The sequence below is a fragment of the Pagrus major genome, chromosome 1, assembly GCF_040436345.1.
Source record: "Pagrus major chromosome 1, Pma_NU_1.0".
Classification (NCBI taxonomy): Eukaryota; Metazoa; Chordata; class Actinopteri; order Spariformes; family Sparidae; genus Pagrus; species Pagrus major.
The window spans coordinates 25,523,143-25,542,544 of NC_133215.1; the positions used below are offsets into that span (position 1 = coordinate 25,523,143).

General features: G+C 41.4%; 2 protein-coding genes across 2 annotated transcripts; one reads left to right on the forward strand and one right to left on the reverse strand.

The window, feature by feature from the left end:
• Positions 1–925: 925 nt before the first annotated feature.
• On the reverse strand, positions 926–7,625 carry LOC141001695 (phospholipid phosphatase 3-like). The gene is made up of 6 exons (XM_073472854.1): positions 7,416–7,625; positions 3,839–3,996; positions 3,455–3,741; positions 3,317–3,374; positions 1,172–1,348; positions 926–1,071 (listed from the first exon to the last, which is right to left on the reverse strand). Exons 1-6 carry the CDS (start codon positions 7,609–7,611, stop codon positions 973–975), a joined length of 975 nt encoding a protein of 324 aa, XP_073328955.1. The 5' UTR covers positions 7,612–7,625; the 3' UTR covers positions 926–972.
• Positions 7,626–17,160: 9,535 nt separating this feature from the next.
• LOC141004051 (uncharacterized) lies at positions 17,161–19,345 on the forward strand. The gene is made up of 3 exons (XM_073475550.1): positions 17,161–17,542; positions 17,655–17,688; positions 18,151–19,345. Exons 1-3 carry the CDS (start codon positions 17,321–17,323, stop codon positions 18,531–18,533), a joined length of 639 nt encoding a protein of 212 aa, XP_073331651.1. The 5' UTR covers positions 17,161–17,320; the 3' UTR covers positions 18,534–19,345.
• The last annotated feature ends 57 nt before the right edge of the window (positions 19,346–19,402 follow it).

Genomic DNA, 19,402 nt, shown 5'->3' on the forward strand with positions numbered 1-19,402 from the left:
TGAGCCCCTTTAATGCAAGTTAACGTTTGGACCGTGAAATTGAAAGATGCACAATAAACATAAAATAAGTCTTCTTCTTAAAATGTGTATGAAGTGTTGATAGTTTACAAGAAAGAGACAATAAGTTTAAAAAAAATCACATTTTCTTTAATGATCTGTGTGCTCTTGGACTGGTAAGTAGTCTAGCAACATAGATTAGCATTATGAAAAAAAATATTAAAAAACTAGTAGTGGCTGTTCCTTCAGGGATTATATCTATTGTGTAAACATTCTCATAGTCATTCTCTTGTTAATAAGCTACATACACAACACACTTGCACATAGAAGGACGGACGGACTCATCCCACTACATCTAAATGCTACAACACATCAGGAAAATGAGTTGCTTTCTCGCTATTTGTGCTTTCCTTCAACACCATTACATTCACTGGGTTTATGTAAAAAAGAAAAGAATAAAAAAAAGCTACAAGATATATTAAATACATGTATAAAATATATTACATCCTACGTACCAAATCATCACAAAGGGGTAATTAATAGTACTAACATGGAAATCAACAAGTGCTTTAACAGGATCATTCAAGTTGTACAAAAGCTGTATATATTTACAGGTGATGTATAAAGTGGTAGTGGTTGTGTTCAGGATTCAGTCGTCTCATCTCACAGGTAAGAATCGCATGTGAAGCGAAGGTCAGTCACAAGGACAACGGCTCCAGTGCTCAGGCTGATCACGCAGCACTCCAGCCGGGCAGCGGGGATAGTTTTCAGGACCCTCCCTCTTCGTTTCTCACAGTTTATATGTTTTCTCTTTTAAGCCACATACAGGATCTCACAAGCTCTGCTCTCTCTCTCACACACACTCTGTCTGAATACTGAGGTATGTGGTTTGACTTCACAGGAAATGGTCTGACATTCTTCAAATCTTCTGTCTATCCAAAACCAGGCTACAGGCAGGGGTTGGTGGGGTGAGGTTTAGCAGACAGTATGGTGGGGTGACAAGGGGCTCTCCAGGGTCTCGGTCGGAGACAGATCTGACCTCGAGCTTTTAAACATGGACGAGATGTGGAAGGCCTGGGAAACACGCACACACACATGTCCAGTCGTGAGATTTTAACAACAGTGACATGTGGACGCACAAAAAACAAGCAGGCAATGTATGTAATGTACTCACCACCCAGTAAGCAGTGAGGGCTCCTTGTATGTAACCCGTCAGCACGTCGGACGGGTGGTGCCTGTAGTCTGAGATGCGGGTCAGGCCTGTGTAGACTGCCAGCAGAACCAGGAAGAACTGCAGCGCCGGCCTCAGCAGCCGAGCCCCACGCCATGTCAACCTCGCCTGCAGGTAAAACTACATGACAGAAATGAGCATGATGTTACTTGGTGCAAAGAACAATATGAACATCATCTGCTATTGTAAATAATGACCAAGATGATTGCAGTTAACTTTATTCAATGAAGGGAAACAATCCTTCAGACTGGTAGAATTTAACATAGACTCCCTCAAACAATAGCTGAAATCTTAAGTTCGATTTCACAACTATATTACTTACTTTATTTGCCTAAACTCCATAAAGAAACAGGTATTTACTTGAAAGCCTTTAAAGGATGAGTTCACCCAAAAATGAAAATTTAGTCATTATCTACTCACCTCCATGCGAATGGAAAGTCTGGGGAAGTCCACAAAACTTTCCTGAAACTGCAGCATTCTCCTAAACTACTGAAGAAGATGGGGAATTGTTTTAAAATGTTAAAAAAATAACCAAATAAAACCATAAAATGTCTCCATACAGCTTAATACAAGTCTGTTAAAGCCCTGAGTTCCAAAACTGATTTGAAAAGACGTTATGTACACCCTTGATGTGCCGTCGAGCTAGTGCACCCACTTCAGGCAGGTTACACGCTATCACCCTTAGCTTAGCAACTACAGCGAAGATTTCAACTTTGAAAGGGTGTAAATAATGTCTTTTCAAATAATTTTACTATCCCTGGGCTCCTGGAGACTTGGATTACGTTGGACGAGCTGTATAGAGCTATTTTGTGTTTTGTTTTTGGTTGTTTTTTTTACATTTTAAAACAAGTATTCATCTACGTCAGCTGCTCTGAGAATGCTGCAAAGCTGTTTTGCTGTGAAGCCCCAGAAATGTTTGGTAGATGACAAAACTTCATCCAGTGTTCCATCCACAAGGGGTGTGAGTAGATGATGAATGAATTTTCATTTTTCGGTGAACTGTTAACCCTTAACCCTAATTTCTTAAAACAGATCTTTATTGACTGTTTTTTTTTTTTTTTAATGCCTAAACAAAGACAACAAAATCTCTGACTGAATAAACTGAATAAACAAACTGACCTTAAAGGACAACACAGTTTCATACTGTTTTACTTTGTTTATATGTGGCGGACCCTGCCACCTTTCTAGCTTCAAACAGTGTTCTGGGACTTTATTTTCCTCTGACAACAGTTTGTTTATTCAGTTATAGAAAAAATAAATATTTGTGTTTGTATTATTACCTAATTAGTATTGTAAATATTAAAATTCTAAAAAAACTACATAGTGCCCCTTTAATCGTCACATGGTGAATCTTGAGTCTCTTTTAAGCAAAAATACTGTCCATCATTTATTCACTGCAGTAGGTTTGGTAATTATTTAAACACAGGCTTTTATCTGGAAATTAAAACGTGAATATAGACACAGAATATCCTTCAGATTCATCATACGCAGTGCATCAGATATGTTAAGGTACTCAGTGCACTTTATGGACTTTCCAAGATCTCATGATGTGGCGAAAACAAAGATAAACACACAAACGCTAAATATAATGCAGCAGTATTGTAATAAAAAGTTGGAGAAAGTGGTCATGAACAGGCACACAGACAAGATGGCACTCGCATTAATATGCTGCTTGTACATATGCAGGCCCTGGCATGGACGCACACAAGCTGCCATAAACACATATAAATGCAGAGAGCTTGCACACACACACTCACACACACACAATGGAGGAGAGCAGTGAGGCGGTGAGGCGAGGTCACACTCCTCCCACAGCAGAACAAAGCTGTCTCTGTTTGTCCCATTTCTCCTTTCAGCCCTTCTCTTTCTCCCTCTCCTCTTTCATTCTCTCGCTTTCTGCTGCTAACTGGACTCATGATGGCTCCCCATTTCATTCATTCATTCGCTTGCTGCATTTTGTAGAGATGTGGTAATTGGAAATTGGAGAGACAGTAAATTCTGTTCTGCCAATGTTTGAGTGTGTGTGTGTGTGTGAGAGGAAAAATGGGTGAACGAGAACGCGATGGATAGATAGATAGAAATACTCACTGCTAAATACAGCATTGTGTACATCGCGAAGGAAGCGTGGCCAGAGTAGAAGGACTTCCTAAAAAAATTGAGAAGTATTTAGATTAACAGAACAAAAGCCTGATACATAACACGCAATGCATAAACACACACACGCACCTGGCCTCCTCCTCCAACCTGTGGTCAGGCTGGCGGCAGTTCACTGTTGCAACGTAGGTTCCAGGTGTGCAGTTAAGCGACGCGTAGGTGACACCGCACACATTCAGGAAGTGCGGTCGCAGCCGCCCGACACTCAGCTTGGCCATGTTGGTCAGTGATTGGCCGACACAGCAGCCGAACAGGAAGCAGCCCAGCTCCTTGTACAGACAGGACACGTACAGGTTCCTGACAAAGGCCTTGGAGCTGACGCCTCTGAAACGTACCCGGTAACACTCCCCGAGGGCGATCTGGAGGTAGTCAGACACGTCACGTGACTCCACATGGTATGAATTGAACAATGGATTGAATTCTAAGACAGGGATGATAAGGTCGTTGAGTACTCACAGTGAGGCCGGTGATAATGATGCCACCAGCGATGAGCAGTTCGTCTGATATGGCCTCCTGGTGCAGATAAGGATAGGTGATGCTGGGGTCCCCGCACATGAAGCCCCTTCTGTAAGGACTCACTGCCTTCAGCTCACACGCAAAGAAAGGGATGGAGGCTGCACAGGAGGAGGAGAAGGGAGATTTGATATCACAAACAATCCCCAGTGGGAGTACAGATTTGTCTTTGTGATGAGAAACTGGACATGACGCGTGGGAGGAGAAAAGAGGAGCAAAACTAGAGGAATCGCAACCTGAAACATCAACGTTTAAAGCTCTTAGCATGTGACATTCAGTGTCAGCCATACATACGTGTGGAAAAGGGCTGGATATCATTTCTTGAGCCACCTTAAAACCTGTGACTCTGTACCAAAACCAAAACCAAAACAATTTTTTTAGTTTTTCTACACTGTGCTTTTTAGCCAAACTCCGGCCAGGATGAAGATATTCAGAAACGCCGTTTTCAGTGTTTTCGTCTGAATGGGCAGAAAGCAGAGATTTTTGGAAACGATGATGCGGACACACACGCTTATCAGTGTTTGTAGCATCAGCTGCAAATGTGAACTTGGAGTAGGTATTATGATAGAGTAATTGAATTTGTATTTTGATTTTTTTTTCTAAACTAATGCCATTCCCATCACCAATTAGCATGGGTGACAAAGGGTGGTTGAGTTGGTGACAAAGGAGTCACTAGGAGCAGTGTAATCATTTAGCTCAAGGCACCAAAATGCCAAATTACAGTGCTGCTAACTTGGCTGTAGAATTTTTTATTCATAAAAATATAAATAGTGTAATTTCAAAGGTCCAGTTTGTAGGATTCAGTGGCATCTAGTGGTGACGTTTCAGACTGCAACCAACTGAATACCCCTCACCTCAGCCCCAGACTACACAGGGTATGTCTGTGTTGTGTTATGGATGCTTCACGGCCGCTGGAGCCAAATGTAGGTGTTTGAGACAATGCTCATGGTCCTACCAGCTGCGCCACGGCACGTTTTAGCAACGTCCCAGATACAGTCCCAGAAACACTCTCAAGCGTGTGTTTGGTTGGTCTGTTCTGGGCTACCGTAGAAACATGGCGCTGCAACACGGCGGACTCTGTGGAAGAGGACCCGCTCCCGAAATGAAAACACAATTCTTAGTTTCAGATGATTGTACACTAAAGAAAACATAACTTTGAATATTATACTCCATTTCTGCTGATAGATCCCCCTAAATCTGACACACCGGACCTTTAAATGTTGTCTTCAGATAAGCAGTCGTGCACAAACTAGCTTTAAGAATAATTTTAAAGCTACAGAACCTTTTTTTGTCAGTACCCGAAAAGCATCGATGTTCAAACCAAGAACCAGCCCTTCATGCATTCAGCCTCTTCATCCTGGTAACACACCAGGAGACAGGCATTAAGTATCTCCTTAATCGCAGATGAAAGTAATAAGTTCGACAGAGGTAGTAGATGGTCGAGGATATTAGAAACTGAGAGGGAGTATGACAGGCGGAGACTGGGGAAAGGAGAGAAGGTCAAACGAGGAATAGTTTCACAGGAAAACAAGGGTGGGAACCCTGAGCTTTTCTCTGGAGAACCCAACTAGTTCGACAACCATTAGGAATGTGAGGGTCAGGAAATAGAAGAGTCAAGTAGGCAGAGCTCAACAGAGACCCAGCTTGAACTGCGCATGTGTGCATTTGTGTGTGTGTGAGCATTTGTGTGTGTGTGCGTGTGTGGGTGGGTGTGTGTTTCTGTTGATGAGGAGAGAAAGGAGGGTTGTTTGTGACTTCAGTTCAACTCTTCCCTACAAAACAAAGAGCAAATGCTGCAGCAGACCAGAGCCAGAACCAGCCTCACACTGTCTCTGTTTGTCTCTGGATGTCCTTACCTCCCTCCCTCTCTCTCTCTCTCTCTCTCTCTCGCTCACCCTCTCTCTGTCTTGCATGCCTGCACTCACACATAAGAGTAGAGAGAGAGAGAGAGAGAGAGAGAGAGAGAGAGAGACTTGTAGCATTGCTCCCTCCCTCCTGCACATGTCCAATCTGTTGTTAATACAGACTACTTCTCCATCCAGCTTTTTCCAATTAGCCAACATTACATAAGGGGCCACATATAGGGACCATGTGAGGGATGGTCAACAATTACAGTCATGCGCGCGCACACACACACACAGACACACACGCACGCAGTGGATCGTGCATTTATTTATTTATACCAAATACAATTCCCCGCGGCCCGGCTCTACCCTGAGAACTGGAGGTTGTCATGGAAACTGTAGAATTCCCTGGGCAATGCACAAGCCAGCTGGCACGGAGCGCTCGGGAGCGCGCACGAGAGGGAAAAAAAAAAGAGTCAGTAAGAGACATGTAGCTGCAGAGAGAACTTTATTTCTGTTTTACTTTTCTTTCTCTGTTTTTTTTTCTTATCAAGCTGTTGTCGATTTGCTGCTCATATCCTGCACGCCCACATGCCTGAACGCAGCAACTAAACTGTCTTTAATGGGATGGGAACAAAGCAGAACAGAGCTCAACAGGGCTGATGTCAAATGATTCACCTGTAGTCCTCAAAGCTAACAAATAAATGTATATGGTATGAAAAAATATGCCACTAATGACTGCTTTCGTTGTTGATCCATCAATCATTTTCTCAATTTTTTGTTCAAAGGGGCATTGTGTAGATTTTGGGGAGGAATTTAAACTCAGAGTTTGAATATTTACAATATTAATGAGGTAATAATACAAACTCAGAAATATTAATCTTTTCCATAACTGAATAAACAAGCTGTTCTCAGAGGAAAATAAGGTCTCCAGAACAGGAGAAAGGTGGCAGGGTCCGCCACATATAAACAAAGTAAAACAGTATGAAATTGTGTTGTCCTTTAAGATCAGTTTGTTCAGCCCTGAAAAATTAAGACAATTTGTTTGTTTAGTTTTTTTAGGCATAAAAGGTCAGTTAATGAAGACCTTTCTCTTCTGATTAAAATGTCTTCCCCAAAACTACACAGTGCACCTTTAATTATTTGTTCCACAAAATGTAAGCATGTACTGAAAATCACAATTTTTAAACAGTGTCTGATTGCTTATTTAATTTCGGAACAAAATATCTAGATTTATTATCACATAAGAGACCGTACCGCTCTAAATCCTCACATCTGGGACACTCAGAAAGTTTTTGGTATGTTCGCTTAAAAAATGACCTGAATCGTTGATTGATTTCTCCGAATCCATTGATTGATTATTCATATACTGCTTTCAGCTCAAAAATGCATACAGATATACTTACATCAGTAAAAAAATACTTATCTACTGTCTAAAATTAAATCAGTTTTCATTTTTTTAAAATACCTTCAGCACATCAGTGTATGCTAATCTGAGTATTTGTCCAGTCCAGCACATGGACCTCTGAGTTGTATCAGCCCCTCTTTGGGACACACTTAACTATTATAAACTTACACATACAGTTTGTTGTAATGAAATTACACAGGAGCTTTTTATACATCAACAGAGCTAACAAGTGAAATAAGAGATGTGATGTATGTGTCTGTGTATTTACCGAGGAAGAGGCAGAGGAGGTCTAAGCCGACCAGGAGTTTTCTCTTGGATAAAGCCGGTCCAGTTATCTCTATGAGTTTCTTCCCACTGCCGTGCTCCATCCCCATCCCTGCTGTCTTGTTGTCCGTAAGTTTGAGCTGGAGGTCGGCGCTGGAGACGGCCACACCGGCGCTCTGCGACCCGAATTTGTCCAACATGACGACTGGCTGCGGGTGAAAGTGTGAAAGTTGTGGGCATCAGAAAGTTGGGTGCGCCCTTGAACTACTCATGTGCAGAGCTGCAGGGACTGTCAGTGAATCCACAAGTTGTCACACTGTTTAATACGCTGCCCGCGGCACGCGCTGCTTGGCTGTCAGAGGAAATTGTCTTTTTTTACGCATTTTTAATGTCATCACATCGTCTGCAGGGCTCGCCCTGACTCGTCCCAGGGCATCCGTCACCTTGAAGAAATGTATCACGGTGGAGCGGAAAACTCCAGACTGGTTGCGAAACACACAGTGAGGGATAAGACCTCTCTCTTTCTCTTTCTCTCTCTCTCTCTCTCTCTCTCTCTCTCTCTCTGTCTCTCTCTCTCTCTCTCCTACAGGGTGGAGGCAGAGGCTTTCAATTCCAGTGATTTGTAATTTAGCTGAGAAACACATGCATCATGCACATGTCACGGTGACGGTGGCTGATGGAAGCAAAACAGCTTATTTCTCCATCACAGTGAATCACTTTCACCTCTATTCTTCTTTAGATAGCTAAATACGCAAAATCCCACATTTACCAAGGAACCGCTATTGCACAAAAGAAAACTAAACAAACAAACAAACAAAAAAAACCCTTACAATCATTGAATAACTCAAGGATCAGACATTTAACAGCATTTGCAACAAACTAGATCTGCATTCTCATGTCTTTTCTTATTACCGTCACTCAGCAGCATGGCACATAACTGTTGCTTATCAAACTGGTTAGCACCTGGTGTAAAAAATAGGCTAAATGTGAACTTATTATTATTATTATTATTATTATCGTTATAAAAGCTGGTACAAGAGCTTTAATTTTTGTGTTGATTCTGGCACTCCCTGTGGACACCATTCACCCTGTTACAAGACACTGTACCATCAACATGATTTTGAAGCTGTTATTTTAAGGTAAAAAAGTTACATAATGTTGCTTTAAAGGAACAGTTCGACATTTTGGGGAAGTTTACTTCTCCACTCTCGTTACGAGAGTTAGATGAAAAGATCGATACTCCTCTCAATCTTTCACAGTAAATATGAAGCTACAGGCAGCAGCCAGTTAGCCTAGCTTAGCACAAAGACTGGAATCAGGGGAAAACAGCTAGCCTGTTTTCATCTAAAGCTAAACAATCTGCATAGAAGCACCCCAAAAGTTCACTTGTTAACCTGTTATATACTTTGTGTGTTTGAGCGTGTATTAAATCGGAACACAGAAACGACAGGTTGTGGATTTTACCCTGTGTTAAGACTATGAGCTGGACTACTTCTCTGCTGGATGCTTGGAAACTTCACTGCAATTGTGCCCAGAATAGAAATAAGAGATTAATTACAAGTCGTACTTAGTAGTATGTAGTTTTGGGGAATGTACACAAGCTAACTAACTGTAATATGACCCTGTCAGATACTCCTTTCTGTTCTGTTATTTTTCTTATTGCTCTGCTTTCATTTTTCTTCTTTCCTTGTTTCATTTCTTTTCTCTGGGAGTGCTTCATAGGGAGTTTCTAAGTTTGAATTTCTCCTCCAAAATGACATAGTGCCCCTTTAACAAAGCAGGAAATGAGAAACAAGAGTTTCCTTAAAGTAAAAGAAAAATGCCATGTCCTATTCTCCTTTCTCTACCCGAGTAGTGTATAAGAAATTAATGAGTTTATGCAAAGGCTTTGTAATTTAACTATAGTAAGAGTGAGGAGGTTTTTTATGAAATTGCAGTGGCAGCAGAGCTATCAGGACAGATGGGTTCTCTGCTGTAGGGGGCAGCAGAAGCACTGCCAGGGGAGGTTTCATTTGTCTCCTCTAGATGGTCAGCAGTTTCAGTAGTAGAGGAACATAGAAAGAGAGCATAAGAGAGAGCACGCGCGCGCGAGAGAGAGCAAGCTTCGGGGTGGGGGGTGGAGTGGATACTTGTACTTTTCTGAATGTGAAGTGAAAACAGAGCCAGTGACTTCCCTGTGAGAAAACCCAGCACATCACGATGGATGTTGTTGTTTTTGTCAAAAACACCCATACGTAATCCTGACCACAGAAAATCCAACAATAGATATGAGAACTGTGTGCGTGCGCTTTATTATGTGTTGCCTTAAAAGTGCAGTAATTGGCCGTTCAAAAATGACGTCACCCTCAAAACCTCTGCATGATATTTCATCACTGACTGTAAAGGAAAACTGGTATCAATTATAAAGCTATTTTCCTCCACATGACACATTACAGCACTCGCTGAGTAATGCTTCTTGTCACTTCCTGTGATGAAAGGTGGAAAGCGTAAGTCTGGGAACTCATGATTTCTTCTACCGACAGGCTACACCAGCAGTCCACTGCATACATTCACAAGAGTTATCTAAATAGACAAACTTAAACACAGTTATAACACACACAATCACACACACACACACACACACACACACACACACAAACACACACACACACACACACACACACACACACACACACACACACACACACACACACACACACACACACACAGAGGATATTCTAAAAACTCCCCAAACACACCTACACTCAGGATTTAACATTATAAAGTAAGAGCACATCCAGTCAGGTGCTGTTGTTTTTTTTTTTTTATTGGCAAAATTAAGCTTTCTTTAACAAATCTGGAAACTTCTGAGGGATCTTTATGTGTGGGTGTGTGTGTGTGTGATGGTGCTCATGTAGCTAAAGTGTGGTTGGTTTCATTAGGGAACAGAAGACTTGGGTTTTTGGCCAGTAGGAGCATTTGACCTTCTATGAACTGTATGTCATTTACTTACATTTCAGTTTTTCTCTGTTTCATGACTTCCCCGACAGTCCCCACATTTTTTCCCCATCATACCACCCAGCCTTTTCTCACTTGTTGTCACTCTTCATGATATTTGGACTACCAAAGCCTGTTCTTTTTTTTCTCTTTTGGTGTGCACAGCATTATGCCAGTGGTTCTTAAATTCTTCTCATGCCTTCAAAAAGGATCCAAGTTGAATTATAAGTAATATTTTAAGAGATAATGGACAGCACAATAGCACCAGCTAGCTCTTCCACATCCCCCCTTTAGTGGCTCTATGCCCCCCAGGGTGGTACCCCCTGAGTCTGACAGCTACTGGATTATGTTATTTAGGAAAACATAAAGGGGCACTCTACTTTTGGAGAAGAAATTCAAACTCAGAATTTTTATATTTGCAATATTGATGAGGTAATAATACAAACTCAGAAATATTTACTTTTCAACAAGCTGTTCTCAGAGGAAAATAAGGTCCCCGAACACTGTTTGAAGCTAGAAAGGTGGCAGGGTCCGCCACATATAAACAAAGTAAAACAGTATGAAAGTGTGTTGTCCTTCAAGGTCAGTTTGTTTACTCAGTTTATTCAGTCACAAAAAGCAAACAGAGTTTGTTTATTTAGTTTGTCTAGGCATACAAAATCAGTAAATGGAGATTTTTCTCATCTGATTTAAATTTCTTCCCCAAAACTACATAGTGCACCTTCAATGTAGTGGAAGAACTTCCTCAATTCATGTCATGTATATTGTAATATCGCACACAATGTCTCACTGTGCTTTGTAGACCTGAAACAGCAAAGGACCCTGACCTAGGCAAAACTCTCTAAGAAGATGGAGAAAATAGTCCTTAATCCTCAGCACAGGAAGGAAAAACACAGAGGAAACCTCAAAAGAGATCATTACAAAATCAATAGAAAGTTGTAACAGAGGATGAATATGAAATCCATAATGGTTTGGAGGATGTGCAGTTTGATTGACAGTGTCAGGGCATGCAGGACAGGGAGCCTGGTGGAGATAGAGCAACCTAACCTGATGCCAAACTGCTCAAAATGTACCCTTTCGTTGGATTGGAGATTAAAGTCAGAGTTGATCAAAATATTATGGACTATAGTTGCCAAAGAAGTATTCAGATAAATGAGGTGAATTAAAAGCTACACGTGATGTAGTAAATGTACTGTAATTCTAATACTATACAATGTTAGTACCAGGCACTTAAGCAGAGTACATGAGTAAATGTACTTTCCATCTTTTGATATTGCTTGACAGACTCAAATATAAATGTTAATAAACTTTGTAGCATTTCTCATTCGTAGTTTACATGCAGCCAAACAAGCATTATTATTTCGCAAGGACAAAAAGAATATACATATGAAACATTTACACAAGCACAAATATAGTATATTTTATACATTTCTAAAAAAAAAACATACAAAAAAACAGGACATAGACTTTCTGAAAAAAATCCCTCTCAACCATCACGTATGACCCACAGAATGTGTGTGGTGTCGTCTGTATCTGAGACCCTGCCTCCTATCTGCATTTTCTTATTTTTCTAGTATTTTGCTATGTTCTGGATGTTTTCGGGTGTCGGCCTTTGGGCAGTGGGTGTGTAACCCCCAGGAAATAACAGCGCAAGGTCCACACTCTAAAAAAACGTAGCAACCAGGTTACATTGCTATCTCATTCCTGTCTTCAACTCTACCCTGTGTCTGTTTGACTGCAGGCGGGGTGAGCTACACACACAAACACACACACACACATGCAGGGTAGAGAGGCTAACAAAGAACAGGATGAAGCGTGCACTGCAGCTGCTTTCGAAATCAACATCTGAAGAGCTGTCAGAGGTGTGGGCCTGTTTATTTGTGCTTTTGAACATAACGGCTGTGAAAATAAGTCAGAAAATAATGTTTAATTACTCTGATTTCACTGCCATGTTCTCGCTAACGCCGCTCCTTCTCTTCATTCTCTCTCTAGAATGACCACGACCACTGCTGCTCTCTTTGTCTGACTGTTGAGCTGGGGAGGGGATGGTCAACTTTGAATGATGTGTTTACCAACAGCAACTCACAAATCCTGCATAAAGAATTGTTTTTGTTTATCTATTGTTCTGCATTGGGCAAAAATGGCACATGGTCATGGTCCCGTTCGGTCTGATTACTCACACGCGGATGACTTTCAAGGATTGATGCTTCATTCTGTATTTTGTTGTTACATGCTTTGTTTATTTGCAAATTAAACAATTATAATACATTAATCCTTTATTTCCTTTATAGTTAAATTTCATTGCAATAATTACTTCCCAAAGAATTAAACAAAATCATAATAACATTTACTTGTGCAAGGGTGGGGAAGGACATTTATTTTTATAGTTATTGCCATTTTTCTCCAAATTGTTGTAACTGAATGTTTTATGGGATCTACTTATTACTTGCTGGTTTATTTTGTTTGAACACTGTAACAAATTAGGTTAAACAACCTGAGGATTAAAGTTTTAAGCTCATTGTTTGGAAGTATCTTGTTTCAGGTGTTCATAAAAACAAACTTACTTTTTATTTACATATGGAAAAATATGGAACATTTATTTCTAAGTGATATAATATAATTATTTTCCCAGGGTCTTTTAGTGCCATATTAAAAGCCAATAAAATGTTATTTACTGGGAGAGGACTTTTGCAATTTCAAGAGCCACTGACTAAACCACAGAAAAAAAATGTTGCAATTAATGCAAGTTGCTCAATGATTTCCTGCTTTACAGCAGCATTGGTTTCTGAAAGCGATGTATATACCGTACATATACAGCAGGCTATGCAACAATGACAAAGATGTGGAAACTGAAGAAAGACAAATAAACATGAACAATCTACAGAGACTGTCGTATTCACATTTAGAGGTCAACGTACGCAGAATTGAGCTGACTTGGTCAGCTGATTCTTAATCCTCCACCTCAGTCCACACATACAGATTGCTAAAATGTACGGTAGGCAATATGATATGCAAATACTGCTTTGTGAATTTTCCATAAAAAGACTATGTGAACATTTTAATCAAAAATGGTTACGTTGATTTCCATAGTAAAGCTAAAGACATGGTTAAGGCAACAATATGTAGAAATGCAAAGCTAACATGGACCTGGAAACAACACCACCTTGCTATGACATGCTAATGGATAAGCCTCTGTCAAAACAGGCTAACTTGGATTATGATCAGAAACTAGCGAGTTGACAGCTTCACCAACATAGCCAAACATCAAGCAACTGCAACAACGCATGACATAAGAGCTTTTCACACCGACTCTGCATTATCGCCGCAGTGAAGGCTCGCCTTTTCTCTGCCTTTGTTTGTTCATACTGACCAAACAAAGGCGCTGCGAAACGAAAAGAGGTGCGACGGTACACATCATGGCGGTGAGATCTGTGTGTTTTTTTTCCCTCCGGTTTCCACCTGTTAATCTAAACATGTATCTGCCGACTGTTTATAATCATACGGATGCTGTTATAATGTGTTGTGATTGAGATCCTGACCCACATGCATCCTGGAAAGTGTCAAAGTTATGTTTTTGCTCTATATTACATAATCACATAATCACCATCAGTAAACAGTGGACTCTGTCTGGCTCTCACTCGCGGGGAGGGATACTGTTTTTCCAGGGGGAGAGTTCACTGAAGTCTCGGTCAGGAGGGCTGACCGTCGTGGTGACTTTTTTTCAATACAAGTTTTGCCAGCGACAGTATCTACAACAACACAATAGTGGAAGGAGACAAATACATGATGAGTTAAAGTTTTTTGCTCAATATCACGTCACGTAATAACCGCCATTCAACTGCGGGAGCCGCCTGGCTCTGCTGCTGGGGACAGACGCTGTTTTTCAGGCAGAAATGTGATGAAGATTCAGTAGGACAGACATGATGACAGAGGCTTCATCGTGTATAACTGCAGTAGTTTTTTCCTCATATCAGTTGCCAAAGACACTACCAGTTACCACGTTACTGTTTGGTCATGTTACGTTGCTTTGTGGGTTGAAGTGTGGGACATTCTTTTTTATTTGATGAGTAAAGTATGCGTGTAGCTGCCAGACAGTGAAAACCATCAGATCGACACACCCCTGATCTGCACTTCTGGCTTTTTGTGTCAGCTTCACTACATCAAGCTTCCTCTGTAGCCCAGTTAACAGTTAGCCTAAACATAGCTCTGAACCTTTGCCAGTGACAGTCACTTCCAGTCTTTCGTCTATCTTTAAATAACAAAGCACTTCCCTTTCAGTAACAACCACAAACATTCCCGTGACAGTTCCATCTTTGCAAACTGTGCGGATCTGATCAGCTGATTGTTTTGATCATCAGTAAGCATCTGAGAGCAGTTACCATAAATCCCAGTGTAAACTCTCCTGTGGGAGGTCAGGGCTATATGGACCAGGAGGGAAAGCCCTCGCCAGTAGTCACACCCATTGTACTGTAACACTGCTGATCAATTCATGACTTACTGTCTCTCACAGTAAAAATCACCAATCACGCTCGCCTGGAAGACACTTTTAGACTCAAGATGCATTGATTTATCTTTGCATTTACAGCTTAAATCTTATCTCACTTCTTATCTCAAACTATCTCCCACTTACCTCGAATTTTCTCAAATCTTAACCTCATTCACTGCACGCTGTCTGCACGGATCCAAACACTGATTAACAAGACAGTCTACAGCCACACTGTGCACCAGACACCAGATGAAGATGAGAATCATTCTGCTACTTCAACCATGACTGCCTATACCTTCACTATGACTTCCATAGCAGCCATTCAGCCGGAAGAGCATCAGTGAGGTCCAACGCTGACGTTGTGATAGAGCCTTGTGTTACCAGTCAAGTTGAAAAAACATTTCTTTATGTTTTAAACTTTGTGCACATGAGCAGTATCACAAAGGACATTCCTAAACAATGAATGCTGTATTGTCAAGAATTCTCTTGACTGATGTGGACAATCTGATAACGCCTTGTTGGGGTTGTTCCTGGAACATCGTAATTAAAAAAAATTTCATGGTCAAGGTCACAGCTTTGCCCCTGAAAAATAAGCACATGGGAGAAGTTAGCTTTTCTAACATGTGGTTCACGGTTTGAACCCAAACCGTGAACTTTTCCTAACCCCAACCATGTATTTTGTTGTCTAAAGCTAATCAAACTGCAACAGAAAACTGATTTCTTTTTTCTTTCTAAAAACATGAAAATAATAAGTCAGCTAAGTCAGTGGTCTTCAACCCCTGGTCCTTAAATGATCAGCTTGTCATCAAGCTCTGCTGAAGCCTGATAATGACCAAATTCATTTGAATCAGTCGTGTTGGGGCAGGGAAACATCCTAAAACATGCACGGCAGGGGGGACGCCGAGGACCCCGAGGACCTAACTCTGGCCATATTGACAATGGCAGCTATGGAAAGGAAAGTTCATCAGTTCTGCGACCAAACTAGTATACAGGACCAGCTCTACAAGGTTTAAGTGACTTAAGGTTTTGGTGACCGCTCAACGAGACGACGTCACTAAGGCGACTGTTGGCTGTGTAGTCTTTACAATTAAGTTTTTTCACTGTCTTATATTTCATTAGTTTTATGACAAACTGCAACTTTCTCAAGTTGAAAAATGATCTTTTTTGTCTCTCTCCATTCACTACCATACATATTTTTTCCAAAATAAGGTCAAATGAGGAAAACTGGAAGGGACATGACTTTGGCTCTCTACACCTACACACTCCGATCCCCCACCTCCAAGACAAAACCCACTTCCTGCCACCCTAAAATAGCTCAAACATCTGTACCATGACACCACTTGAACAAACACAACACAGAACAGTACAATACAGGATGGCAGTGGGTTGACTTTGTCAGCATTTGGTAAACACTGGGGGCGATGTCTCCCCCTCAAGAGATAGGCCTATTACAGTTTAATTACTTTTCTGGCATCTATAAAGTTAGTGGGACTTGTGCAACACCGGATGCTTATTTTCCATGATGCAGCACATAAAAGTCTTATGATCTAACAAAAAAAAAGTACAATGGATGAAGAATAGACTCCCTCCCTCCCTTTCCCTCTCCAGCCCCACCCCTCTCTCTCCCACACACACGTTGAAGGCAACATCATCCATCATTGTTACCATTAAGTTTGCAATCTTTTCAGTGTTTGAGCAATACCTGAAACATGTTTCCTCAAGGAAGTCTGGCTATTTTGATACCTGTGGGCATTCCCATCTAAGGTGAGAGCAGACTCACTTTCTGATTGGATTGAACCTGCTCGATGACGCTGTGGCCTTTATTTTTGGGTGATGATGAAATACTGTACACGCTCCCAACAAACGCCACACCCAGCCCTACTTTTACTTGCCAAAGGATGCTTTTCAAATGGGACAGGCAGGTCCACATTCACCTAGAGTTTCTTCAGCCTATCATTATCTCCACTGTGCCACTTTTGCCAGCCCTGTGAGTGGGAAGGTGCGCTCTCTGTCAGACAGTGTCTCGGAATGTAGTGAGGATGGAGGCAGCGCGCCGCCGTCTGTCCCTTTCGATTTCCACCCGCACTCGCTGTCTTCTCGGGCGCACTTGCGCAACAGCAGGCAGAGCCGCGGAAAGTCTCATTTTCTCACCTCGTGAACACGCGGCGAAGGAGGGGGGCGTGTGTGAGGAGGCGAGAGGGAAATCCATGACTTCCGCGTTTTTCCTCCCTGTGTGAAACTATGTGCATAGTAGGGTATAAAAAGCCACCATGGTCCTCAGAGTCGCGACATTCACCTGAAGCCGCGGACCGGGCTGTGTGACAATAAGAGGACTATCTCGTGGAGGTCAAACACCTGGAGCTGTACGACTCCCACAACTTGCATTTGCACTTGAAGCCTTTAACAAGTGGACGGCGAGGCACCCTTCGGACGTCAAGAGTAAAGAAATGGACGTTGAGTCTCTCCAGAAGAGCGGTCGCCGGCGGAGAGGCTGCCTGGACGCTTTTCTCGTCGCGTCCATCACCTTTCTGTTCGTGGCGGTGACAGCTGTGGCTCTCGGCGGGGCGATGGTTGTGATGGAGCTCAGGTCCAAACTGAACTCCCCGAGTCGCTCCCTACAGGTTGGGACGTCACATCAGACAGGAGACGCACCAAGTTCAGGATACAAGGTAAACAAAATGACTGTTGCTCATGAAAAAAGTCTCTGGCTCTCCTTTTCAAGTTGGACCCATGTTCTGTGCACATTTTAATCCACTTCATCTTTTTCTGTTTTGTGAACAGATGCAGAACTTTGCCTACCTACAAGCCACCTCAAGTATGTCTATTTTTATTTGTTATAGCAGGCATTTAACACAAATGTTTAGGGACAGAGTCACAAAAATATGCCATTTTTTTATTTATTTATTAATAAATAAATAAGAGTAGTTAGATGATGTTTTTTATTAATAAATAAATAAGAGTAGTTAGATGATGTTTTTTATTAATAAATAAATAAGAGTAGTTAGATGATGGTGTTTTTTATTAATAAATAAATAAGAGTAGTTAGATGATGTTTTCTTCTATTAAGTGGAGTCTTTTTCCCTCCTCATGGACAAACTTTAAAGATGTGGCCTAAAGGTCCTTCTTCTGTATCGCTTTGATGACTTTAAAAATAGAGTTGCTTGTAGCTCTGCCATTTTCAGACTGAAAGCCAGACAACATCAGACAGAAATGTATCAGACAAGCTTGCCCTGTGTAAACACCGTCTAAATTACACGTGTTTTGTCTCCTCCTGCAGGCGATGTAAACAACTTCACCATGCGCTGGGCTCCAGTAGAGTACGGTCCTGGCAACTCTGTGGGAAGCAGCTTTGTGTTTGACGAAGATCAGCACTCTCTGAAGCCCCAACAGACGGGGATTTACTTCATATACATTGATCTCAACCTCACCTGCACCTTCAGGTGTCAGGCAGGTGTCCTCAGAGTAAAGGTGGGCGATAAGCTCACCTGTGAAGTGGAGCTTCCTGAGAAGGCAGATACAATACCTGTGAGCAAGAAGTGCTGGACGGTGAGCCTGATAAACGAGCAGGGACTGGTTACTAAGATGATTGCACCAAAGGAACTGCAGTACTGGAAAGTGGAGATGAACAGCTCAGGGTTGGGGATGTTTCTTGTGGACTAATGTGGACACTGTCGTGTTGCTGCTTCCATGAAGAGGCAGATCAGCCCTTGAACTTGTGGGTCGTCACCAAAAAGCAACACCGGTTTGTGTTTTCTTCAAGGCCGAGTGGGGGGAAATGGGCGCTGGAGACATTTTAAAGCTATTATGAAAGTTCTTGCAAACTGAAGATGGAAGACAATGAAGCTCAGCAGGATTTTAAAGTGGAGTCTGAGGAGAAGTTGCATTTATGACAATGCAAACAGCATACGGAAAAGACAAGACACTCACCTCCTTCTGTATAAATACGTATATACTGTATGTTACTCTGTGTATGATATATTTATTTACTGAAATTGAACTATTTATATTCTATTTATAATAATGTGTATTTTGATGTAGCTATCACTACATTAGTGTTGATGTGCAATATACGGCAAGTTCAATCAGCCTGCATTGTGTTAAATACGATTTTATTATAGCTCTGTCTTCATTTTATAAATGGCTCAGGGCCTAAAGTCATGGCTTACAAATGTATGTGATCCTCCTCCAAAACTGCAACAAGCTCAACAAGGATCTCATTAAGTCCTCTCGACTAAACAAGTGTATGTAAGTTGAGTCATTCAATCTTGTCTGGCAAATTATGAAAAACAGTTATGAGTAACACTTACAGAAACAAGGTCCCATGACAATGATCCTTCTGTAATCAAAAACATGACGAGAATGACTGAATATCTTTAATATGTGGACTCATATGTAAGTCCTATGGACGAACTACATACTGTTGAATGTATTTCATTGTTATCCATATTAAACATGGATTCTGTGAACACTGAGATGACAAGTGTGAGAGTGATTGTGACAAAGTTTCATGTGGAATATGAAGAGTTGGT